The sequence below is a fragment of the Oncorhynchus kisutch genome, unplaced genomic scaffold (assembly GCF_002021735.2).
Source record: "Oncorhynchus kisutch isolate 150728-3 unplaced genomic scaffold, Okis_V2 scaffold1550, whole genome shotgun sequence".
Lineage (NCBI taxonomy): Eukaryota > Metazoa > Chordata > Actinopteri > Salmoniformes > Salmonidae > Oncorhynchus > Oncorhynchus kisutch.
The window spans coordinates 77,501-89,149 of NW_022263495.1; the positions used below are offsets into that span (position 1 = coordinate 77,501).

General features: G+C 41.9%; 1 protein-coding gene across 3 annotated transcripts in view; it reads right to left on the minus strand.

The window, feature by feature from the left end:
- LOC109886240 (PRELI domain-containing protein 1, mitochondrial) overlaps positions 1-11,027 on the minus strand; it is a 16,567-nt gene extending 5,540 nt beyond the window's left edge. The window contains exons 1-4 of one of the 3 annotated variants that reach the window (XM_031818679.1): positions 10,789-11,027; positions 10,165-10,301; positions 5,615-5,840; positions 3,358-3,471 (exon numbers count right to left, since the gene is read on the minus strand). In XM_031818679.1, the coding sequence (XP_031674539.1) occupies positions 3,358-3,471; positions 5,615-5,840; positions 10,165-10,256 (432 nt within the window). In that variant the 5' untranslated portion in view covers positions 10,257-10,301; positions 10,789-11,027. Of the gene's footprint in view, positions 1-3,357; positions 3,472-5,614; positions 5,841-10,164; positions 10,302-10,497; positions 10,631-10,788 lie in introns of those variants that run through there. The other 2 variants (XM_031818681.1, XM_031818680.1) reach the window with 2 other exon arrangements.
- Between the last annotated feature and the right edge of the window lie 622 nt (positions 11,028-11,649).

Sequence of the window (11,649 nt, forward strand, 5' to 3'; positions counted from 1 at the left end):
CATGTGTACAAGTGTGTATAGTGCGTATGTTATCATGTGTCTGTGCCCGTGTTTGTGTTGCTTCACAGTCCCAGTTGTTCCATAAGTTGTATTTTCATCTGTTTTTTAAATCTGATTCTACTGCTGCATCAGTTACTTGATGTGGAATAGAGTTCCATGTAGTCATGGCTCTATGTAGTACTGTGGAATAGAGTTCCATGTAGTCATGGCTCTATGTAGTACTGTGGAATAGAGTTCCATGTGGTCATGGCCCTATGTAGTACTGTGGAATAGAGTTCCATGTAGTCATGGCTCTATGTAGTACTGTGGAATAGAGTTCCATGTAGTCATGGCTCTATGTAGTACTGTGGAATAGTTCCATGTAGTCACGGCTCTATGTAGTACTGTGGAATAGAGTTCCATGTAGTCATGGCTCTATGTAGTACTGTGCACCTCCCATAGTCTGTTCTGGACTTGGGGACTGTGAAGAGACCTCTGGTGGCATCTCTTGTGGGGTATTTATTTATTTATTTAACCAGGCAAGTCAGTTAAGAACAAATTCTTATTTTCATTGACGGCCTAGGAACAGTGGGTTAACTGCCTTGTTCAGGGGCAGAACGACAGATTTTTACCTTGTCAGCTCGGGGATTCGATCGAGCAACCTTTCGGTTACCTGTCCAACCCTCTAACCACTAGGCTACCTGCCGGTATGCATGGGTGTCTTTCAACATGTCAATACCTCTCATAAATACCAGTAGTGAGGAGTGTCAATCTCTCCTCCACTTTGAGCCAGGAGAGATTGACATGCATATTATTAATGTTTGCTGTCAGGGTACTTTTAAGGGCCAGCCGTGCTGCCCTGTTCTGAGACAAGTCCCTCTGTCACCTGACCACATGACTGAACAGTAGTCTAGGTGCAACAATACAAGGCCCTGTAGGACCTGCCAAGAAGGTAGAGCAGCGCTTTATTATGGACAGACTTCTCCCCATCTTAGATACTGTTGTATCAATATGTTTTCACCATGACAGTCACCCCAACGTGCTCAATTTCCACATTATTCATTACAAGATACAGTTGAGGTTTAGGGTTTCGTGAATGCTTTTGGTTTTGAAATATTTAGGACCAACTTATTCCTTGCCACCCACTCTGAAACTAACTGCAGCTCTTTGTTAGGTGTTGCAGTCATTTCGATTGCTGTAGTAGCTGACATGTACAGTGTTGAGTCATCCGCAAACACTGGCTATACTCAAAACTGTTAGAGAAGATTGAAAAAAAAGGGGCCTAGACAGCTGCCCTGGGGAATTCCTGATTCTACCTGAATTATGTTGGAGGCTTCCATTAAAGAACACCCCCTGTGTTCTGTTAGACAGGTAACTCTTTATCCACATTATAGCAGGGGGTGTAAAGCCATAACACATACGTTTTTCCAGCAGCAGACTATGATCGATAATGTTATCCATAACTCTTTATCCACAATATGTGACCCGTTTCCGGAAACTAGGCATATGTCGCAGCTCACTATTTCGCAGGAGAGCCGTTTGAACGTAAAATAGTCAAAATAAAAAAAGTTTGTTTTTTGGGGGCAGAAATACCTTCTCGAACATGTGAACTTTCATGTGCCTTACAAACTTGTATGCACATGTAAATACAAATACAATTGTTAAAATTACGAGGCTAGTAGGTTTAGCCACAGAAAGAGACAGCAACCTTCCCGCAAGCCACGGTAGGCTGAGATAATGAGTGGGCTGGACATGCCGAGAGATGAGTTTGGATTGGTGGGCCATATAGAAGGCTTCTGTCTATTTGAGCTGGTCAGTAGGTCTAGGTAATCCTGTCTAACGCGGCTTTTTAAAATGCATCTTGTATTAAAACTGCAGAATTTTTTGACAAATCTGTGTAATTAGAGTATTATAGCTAAGGAGAAAAAACACCTGTCTCCGGATTACATCTTCAAACTAAAGGCAACCATGACATCCAGCTATTGGTAACAGGTCAGCTATTTGAGTCAGTAAAGGGGGCTTTACTATTCTTAGGTAGCAGAATGACTTTTGCTTCCCTCCAGGCCTGAGGGCATACACTCTCTAGTAGGCTTAAATTGAAGATATGGTAAATAGGAGTGGCATTATCGTTCGCTATCATCCTCAGTAATTTTCCATCTAGATGGTCAGACCCCGGTAGTTTGTCATTATTGATAGACAATTTTCTCACCTCTTCCACACTCATTTTACGGAATTACAATTGTCGTCTTTCATAATTTGGTCAGGTATACTTGGATGTGTAGAGTCAGTCACTACAACACTGACCTTTTTTCCAAATTAGATCCATTATATCGACAGAAACATGGCAAACGATGTTTAGAATCAATCCTCAATGTGTTTCACAATTCTATTCGATAATATATCAGTCGTGACAGTTGGTTTCTCATCAGAGGCAAACGGAAAAATACTGCAGCTGGAGATTATGCAATAATTGCGACGGAGGACACCAAGCGACCACCTGGTAGATGTAGTCTCTTATTGTCAATCTTCCAAAGATATGCCTACAAATACTTCACAATGCTGCAGACACCTTGGGGAAAACGTAAGCTGACTCCTAGCTCCTCCACAGCCATATAAGGAGTCATTGCCATGAGGCGGTTTAAAAAAATGCGGCACTTCCTGATTGGATTTTTATCTGGGTTATTTCTGTAACATCAGTTCTGTGGCACTCACAGACGATATCTTTGCAGTTTTGGAAACGTCAGAGTGTTTTCTTTCCGAAGCTGTCAATTATATGCATAGTCGAGCATCTTTTCGTGACAAAATATCTTGTTTAAAACGGGAACGTTTTTCATCCAAAAATTAAAATAGCACCCCCTAGTTATAAAAGGTTAAGCTACATATGTTAATGAGTGCTATTTTGAGCACTTTATTGGGACGCTTGCTTGTTTTTATTGCTTTACTGGGAAGCAGAAGTAGATATTTTCACATGATTTATGTTAGTGCAGTGTTGTTAGTTGTTGTTGTGTGATGTGACTGGCAGTGATGTTAGTATAGACATGTATAAACAGATTCTTGTTGTCACTAACTTTCACAAGCAAGTAAACCCAACTGGGCAGTTTAATAGCCAACACAACAGCTGAGGGTTTATCAAAGTCAGATACCAGCCAGTAAATCATTCAACAACTTCTACACAGGCTGAAACAGGCAAACTGCCAGCTGGTGGTTCCTATATCTTTCTGTAACTCATACATGGCTACATAGCTATATACATGGCTCCGTACATGGCGGTAGAAAGATTGTCAAGTCAGGGACTTTCTAGGGACTCCACCCTTCCAGTACCACTTAGTTCCCACTGGCCCTTAAATCTCCCCCCCCCCCCACCCCACACACACACACCTGTATAGCTCTGGAGAGCCCGTAGAGGTTAGACGAGATCCAGGCCTCTCTGTTAATCTCCGTCCAGCTGGTGTTGTCAGGGTTAATTCTGTACTCACAACGCTCCTCCACAGACTGACAGGGGAATCAAAACATAGACCTTATTAGGACTAAAAGTACAGTGAATATAGTGCATTCAGAAAGTATAACAACATTACAGTCTTATTCTAATGCATTACATGTTCTTTTCCTCATCAATCTACACACAATAAACCCCATAATGACAAAGTGAAAAACAGGTTTAGACATTTTTGCTAAAATATAAAAAATAGAAAACAGAAATATTCAGACCCTTGACAGGATCTGCAGAGAAGGGGAGAAACTCCCCAAATACAGGTGTGCCAAGCTTGTAGCGTCATACCCAAGAAGACTTGTGGCTGTAAATCGCTACTAAAAAGGTGCTTCAACAAAGTACTGAGTAAAAGGGTCTGAATACTTATGTACATGTGATCGTTTAAAAAAAATTGAAATACATTTGTAACAATTTCTAAAAACCTGTTTTTTGCTTTGTCATTATGGAGGTATTGTGTGTAGATTGAAAAAAAACCGATTTAATCCATTTTAGAATGAGGCTGTAACAAAATGTGGAAAATGTCAAGGGGCCTGAATATTTTTCAAATGCTAGAGTGGAAGATAAACAGTAATTAGTCATAATTTATTAGGATGCCCATTCGCTAATGCCGTAACGCTGGCTAATCTTCCTGGGGTCCACATTGTATTAAGAGCTGGTTCATGTCTTCAGAGTGACTTCAGGGGGGACTCCCACCAGAGAAGTACTGCTCAAAGTCATATACACTGAGCAGAAGTACGTGGACACTCCTTCAAATTAGTAGATTTGGCCATTTCCTCCAAACACGTTGCCGACAGGTGTAGGTAAAAAACAATAATAAAATGTAAAACAATTAGCACACAGCCATGCAATCTCCATAGACAAACATTGTCAGTAGAATGGCCCGTACTGAACAGCTCAGTGACTTTCAACGTGGCACCGTCATAGGATCCCACCTTTCCAACAAGTCAGTTCGTCAAATTTCTGCCCTGCTACAGCTGCCCCGGTCAACTGTAAGTGCTGTTATTGTGAAGTGGAAACGTCTAGGAGCAACAACGGCTCAGCTGCAAAGTGGTAGGCCACACAAGTTCACGGAACGGAATCGCCGAATGCTGAATCGCGCTAAAAATTGTCTGTCCTTCTTCGCAACACTCACTACTGATTTCCAAACTGCCTCTGGAAGCAACGTCAGCACAACTGTTCGTCGGGAGCTTCCTGAAATGGGTTTCCATGGCCGAGCAGCCGCACACAAGCCTAAGATCACCATGAGCAATGCCAAGCATCGAGTAGTGTAAAGCTCGCCGCCATTGGACTCTCGAGCAGTGGTTCTCTGGAGTGATGAATCATGCTTCACCATCTGACAGTCCGACGGACTAATCTGTGTTTGGCGGATGCCAGGAGAACGCTACCTGCCCCAATGCATAGTTCCAACGGTAAAGTTTGGTGGAGGAGGAATAATGGTCTGTGGCTGTTTTTCATGGTTCGGGCCCCTTAGTTCCAGTGAAGGGAAATCTTAACGCTACAGCATACAATGACATTCTAGACGATTCTGTGATTCCAACATTGTGGGAACAGGTTGGGGAAGGCCCTTTCCTGTTTCAACATGACAATGCTCCCGTGCACAAAGCGAGGTCCATACAGAAATGGTTTATCGAGATCAGTGTGGAAGAACTTGACTGGCCTGCACAGAGCCCTGACCTCAACACCATCAAAAGCCTTCCCAGAAAAGTGGAGGCTGTTATAGCAGCAATGTTCCAACATCTAGTGGAAAGCCTTCCCAGAAGAGTGGAGGCTGTTATAGCAGCAATGTTCCAACATCTAGTGGAAAGCCTTCCCAGAAGAGTGGAGGCTGTTATAGCAGCAATGTTCCAACATCTAGTGGAAAGCCTTCCCAGAAGAGTGGAGGCTGTTATAGCAGCAATGTTCCAACATCTAGTGGAAAGCCTTCCCAGAAGAGTGGAGGCTGTTACAGCAGCAAAGGGTGGGACCAACTCCATATTAATGCCAGATGTTGGAATGAGATGTTCGACGTGCAGGTGTCCACATACTTTTGGTCATGTAGTGTAGATTCAAAGATGAAGACTTGCATTGGCTCCCTGAGCTAATACCATGGCTTTAGCTCAGCAGGCTAGCACAGTCACAGTACGAATCCCAGTTGGTCACACGTACCATCATTCGTGCGTGGCTGATGTTCCAAGTCAGCGTTGTCATGGTTCTGTTCTGGGGGTCCACGATGGAATCCTCGATGATGTAGGCGTGCCTGGCCATGGTAACCGGCAGGTACTTCTCCATCCAGCGAGGGGCGCGGTTAGTTTTGGTCAGCAGTCGCCTAGAGACCAGACGGTTACTGGGAGTTACATCCCTGAAGATGATGTCCTCCGTTAGAACATGGTTACTGTGGGGAGAGAGGAGAGATGAGTTAATTGTAATATTGTAATATTTATAGTTCCTTGTAATATTGTATTACAATTAGAGACATGCTGGGGAGAAAGGAAGGTGGGACGGGTAAATTAGGTATCATTCAGAGACACTTTACAGCTTAAAAGGATACTAAAAGATTAGAGGTCGAAACGTATCAATACCACCACAACAAAAGGTGTATTAACCAGAATGCCCCTTGATCCAGACAGGTAAACTCAGATAGTGCTCAGTTCAATCATTGGGCATCTTTGAGTTCAGTATCATTATATATTATATATATATATATATATATATATATTTTACATTTTTGCAAATGTCTAACAAACAGAAATAGCTTATTTACGTAAGTATTCAGACCCTTTGCTATGAGACTTGAAATTGAAATTCATCCGGTTTCCATTGATCATCCTTGAGATGTTTCTACAGCTTGATTGGAGTCCACCTGGGATAAATTAAATTGATTGGACATGATTTTGGAAAGGCGCACACACACACACGTCTATATAAGGTCCCACTGTTGACAGTGCATGTCAGAGCAAAAACCAAGCCATGAGGTGGAAGGAATTGTCCGTAGAGCTCCAAGACAGGATTGTGTCGAGGCACAGATCTGGGGATAGGTACCAAAAAGTTTCTGCAGCATTGAAGTTCTCCAACAACACCATGGCCTCCATCATTCTGAAATGGAAGACGTCTGGTACCATCCAGAATCTTCCTAGAGCCGCCCGGCCAAACTGAGCAATCAGGGTAGAAGGGCCTTGGTCAGGGAGGTGACCAAGAACCCAATAGTCACTCTGTCAGAGCTCCAGAGTTCTTCTGTGGGAGAACCTTCCAGAAGGACCACCATCTCTGCAGCACTCCACCAGGCCTTTATGGTAAAGTGGCCTGACGGAAGCCACTACTCAGTAAAAAGGCACATGACAGCCCGCTTGGAGTTTGCCAAAAGGCACCTAAAGGACTCTCAGACCATTTGAAACCAAGATTGAATTATTTGGCCTGAATGCCAAGCGTCATGTCTGGAGGGAACATGGCATCATCCCTACGGTGGAGCATGGTGGTGGCAGCATCAGGCTGCGGGGAGGTTTTTCAGCGGCAGGGACTGGTCAGGGAGACTAGTCAGGATCGAGGGAAAGATGAATGGAGCAAAGCAAAGAGAAATCCTTCATTAAATCCAGAGCGCTCAGGACCTCAGACTGATCAACAACATTTGCATAAAAGTAGCTTATTTTATAAAAATGTCTTTAACCGGTAATGACATAATTCATGAGGCAAGAGGTAGGCGGCCTGTCAGAGAAGTCAGTTGGCTGGTGCAGACGTGCGAGAGAGACCGAATAAGTGAATTGATAAAGTTTTGGTGGCTATTTTGCCTTATGGTTTGTATATTACCATAAACAAGGTACCAGGGTGTTGAATTGATGTTAGCTTCAGCTGTCAGCTAGCTAGGAAAGTTATCCTACAAAAGATGGAAGATATCGGTATCTTCTTGCATTGTAAAGGGTTCTAGCCTGTAGGACATTGTTTTGCGAACAGTAATGAACAGTTTCAACATGCCGTGTTGCATTATTCAAGCGTGTTAACTTCTGTGCAGCACGAGTGGAGAGGTAACATGTGAGCTCACGCTATAAAAAGGGGGACATCTGCTGCGCTGCCCGTTTTGATCCGTGAGACACATTTGACAGAAGTGCCGAAATTTCAAAATAAATCTAGTGCCAAACCAGTGGAGGCGGACTCATAATAATGCCTTGAAACAGTCAATGGAATGGTATCAAACATGTGGTTGATACCAGTCCATTGACTCCATTCTAGCCATTACTATGAGCCGTCCTCCCCTCGGCAGCCTCCACTGCACCAAACCATTTTTCATGTTCTAGTACTGGGGGATTTCCAGTAATTGCGCTAAGCTAACGATATGCTAACTTCAATCATCTCCAGACTGCACGCAGACACAGGGAAAAAAAATGGCTTCCATGAGTTTGTCTGACTGGGTAAGTATCTTGCAGTAAACCTCTGAATCACTGACAGTGAATGTTTCCCAGGTGTGTGTGCACCAACAATGCTTCAACTTCACTATGACTTTAGTGATACAGCAAACAACCTGTTTCACAGGTTGGGCATTTATATGGGTTAGTCGAGGTCTATTGATAGTACAGCCTAGTGACATTAGGAGGGTTAGTCTAGGACTATTTATAAACTGGGTAGTTTGAGCCCTAAATGCTTATTGGCGGACAGCTGTGGTATATCAGACCACGGGTATGACAAATTTAATTTTTACTGCTCTAATTACGTTGCCCGGACGGTATATGGTTCTCTCTGCTTCTATTTTCAATCACTTGATACATTCGCACCTGATGCACACTATGTAAACAATAGCCGAAAGTAACCGTGAAAATACACACCCGGAAATACAAAGATAATAATATAATCATACAGATAATTATATAGACCAGCGTGAAAATACACACCCGGAAATACAAAGATAATAATATAATCATACAGATAATTATATAGACCAGCGTGAAAATACACACCCGGAAATACAAAGATAATAATATAATCATACAGATAATTATATAGACCAGCGTGAAAATACACACCCGGAAATACAAAGATAATAATATAATCATACAGATAATTATATAGACCAGCGTGAAAATACACACCCGGAAATACAAAGATAATAATATAATCATACAGATAATTATATAGACCAGCGTTCTGAGAGTCGGTTTTATAACACCGGATATTTTGTCTCATATTTCCACCCGATGAAATTAGCAGACAACAGGTAGAGTTTAACTTAAGTTTATTCAACATTCTGACTTGTAAATGGGTCTTTTGGGGATTTATGAACACACAGACAGGCAGTGGTGGGGAAAGTACCCAACTGTCATACTTCAGGAAGAGTATAGAAACCTTCATAGAAAGTTGCTCAAGTGAAAGTCACCCAGTTAAATATTACTTGAGTAAAATCCAAAATGAGTTGAGTCTTAAATATACCTAAGTATCAAAAGTATTAATCACTTCAGCAAAGCATACGGCACTGTTTATTTACAAAAGATGCATTTATGTTCTGTCCGCCAGAACAGAGGCCGTAGGGATGAGCACGTGTTCTCTTGATAAGTGCGTGAATTTCACCATTTTCCTGTCCTACTCAGCATTCATAATGTAACGAGTACTTTGAGTTGTCAGGGAAAATGTATGGAGTAAAAAATAAAATATTTTCTTTAGGAATGTAGTGAAGTAAAAGTTGTCCGAAAATATAAATAGTTAAGTGCAGATACGCCAAAAAAAAAAGTACTTAAAAGTACTTTTACAGCACTGTAGACGGGTTGGTTGTTTAGCAACAAAACCAAAACATGCACAGCTATGGGGCAAAACAAACGGGATTGGCATAGTGTGTTGACAACATGTTAAATATATTTAGTCTCCAATGTTTATTGAAAACATACATTTCCACAATGAGCACTCATTATACATCTTTACAGTTGTTAGCTAGCTAGTTAATATTAGTAATATTAGCATAGGGGTGACAGTCAAAACAAGTCATAGTATCAAGAACAAGCTAAAAACGAGACACCTAGCTATCTGGTCGCTATCTGGCCATCCAGAACCACTACAACAGACGGACTTCTGCCCCACCATTTTCACGATGTCAGCTAACACGTCTATAAAATGTGTGGTGTTGTCTACATCATTTGAATGCATCACACGTGCCGTGGCTAGGGTTGTGATATATATATACACATATTTTTTTTACCTGTAGAGGGTTAGACCTTTAACATAACTCTCAGTTCCATAGGGTTAGGGTTCCCACACAAACATAATTATGTACTACAGCGCTTGCATACAGATGGAAGACAGAGGGTGCTAGTGTACCTGTGCTATTGTCAATGAAAAATACTGCTGGCTGAAACTTTGTACATAAATGTGTATTTTTACATTTGTGAAATAATTTTGATGTGATATGAAAGTAGAGGGTTGTATGTTTCTAGAACCGTACCGCAATTTAGATGGGCTTCCAGAGCCAATTCGCCCTTTAAAACAGAACATGTAAGGTCCTTGGACAAAGGCAGCGTTTCCCAAACGCTAAGGGGTGAACGTTTAGATGTTTGCCCTAGCACTACACAGCTGATTCAAATAACGAACTCATCATCAAGCTTCGATTATTTTAATCCGCTGTGCAGTGCAAAAAAACAAAATGTGCACCCGTTGTGGTCGTCGGGCCGAGTTTGTGAAATGCTGGACTAAGGAGTAAGGTGAGGCTCCTTTTGTCCAGTATTGGGCTAGGGTATCTTTCTTACCTGTAGGGGTTGGGGTATCGCTCCCAGAAAGCAATACAGACTTGGTCCCAGGAACTTTTCAGAAGACCCACACAGGCAAAGTACTTCACCATTGTTCCCGTAAAAAGACGACTTTATATGTACACTTTGGTAAATACCTGGTAGAAGAATAGTACACGTGAGTATGCTCAAATTAACTAGTATATTATCAATTACATGCACATTTGCCCAATTAATCGTGAAATTAGAAGGCTGCACTAAAAAGCGAAACTCCTAGATAAAGCATAGACAGTGGAATGTTGACAGCTGTCAATCAACTTCGGTAAAATTAAAAAAATATATAGTTAACGTGACCTAAGTTAACGGTTACCCGTCTGTGCATATTATCTCTCTATATGCATGTCCACATAACGCTCGATATGCAACCCAGTTCTGCTAACGACGCTAGTGACAGGTTGACAGGAAACGTCACGTCTTCACGCAGTCCCTCGAGTCTTACTGGAATGCTAACGAGCTAGTTAGCTTAGCATAGAGTGGGTGGTCAACGCCATCAATTAATTAGCTACATAGCTAAAGTGACCCATTTCCATATGAAGGAAAACACATATTTCCGCTTGAATATGAAATGGTAAGAAAGCCACTTACCTCGTTGGCAATACCATTTACAGCGGAGATAATTGCATTTTTCTACTACTTTTAGAAGAATGTAGCTTGCAGCTACACGACAGACTGATTACGGCCAATTGAAAGGGAAGGTCAAGAACAACGACATATCCGGTGCGACCAAGAGCAGAGCGGAAGCGGTGAAGCGAGAGCGATCCAAAATCTGTCTTCTCCACGGCAGGTGGCGTTGTTTCAGCGGAAGGAGGATGGCGAAAGCAGAGAAGGCGCTTGAATCTGACAGCGGTGGAAATAAGAATGAATGGGCTTTTGTCCAAAATGATGAAATATTGTGGGAAAGGAATCGTCTAGTCTTGGTTTTACACCTTTGTATCTGGTAGGAGTTGGGTTTCTGGGAGTTTTGGGGCTGTTCTTATAATATCACAGTGAGAGTATCCAAAACGGTGAAAAAAAACCTTGGATAAAGTAGTCAATGAAATACAAGATGAGTGTGCTTGCATTGATTTTGTGTGTTTCAGCTGATCAGAAGGAACATTTGTTGGCCTCACTCAAGTTAATTATTATCCCGTGTCGTGTTTTGAGCTACAGAGCAGGGAACCCGTCACAAGACTAACGCAAAAAAAAAAAAAATCCTGGATTGGTCGACGTTCATAGGATGACATTGTGTGGTTAATTGAAGGAAGGAGAAGAGTTTGCCTGTTTTTCAATGTGGAGTCCTAAACTGGGTGCAGCTGTGATATGTGTACTACTCTGTCAGAGCTTTTCTATAAAATAAAATACAATTGTATTTGTCACATGCACCGAATACAACAAGTGTAGACTTTACTGTGAAATGCTTACTTACAAGCCCTTAACCAACAGTGCAGTTCAAGAAGAAGAAAATAT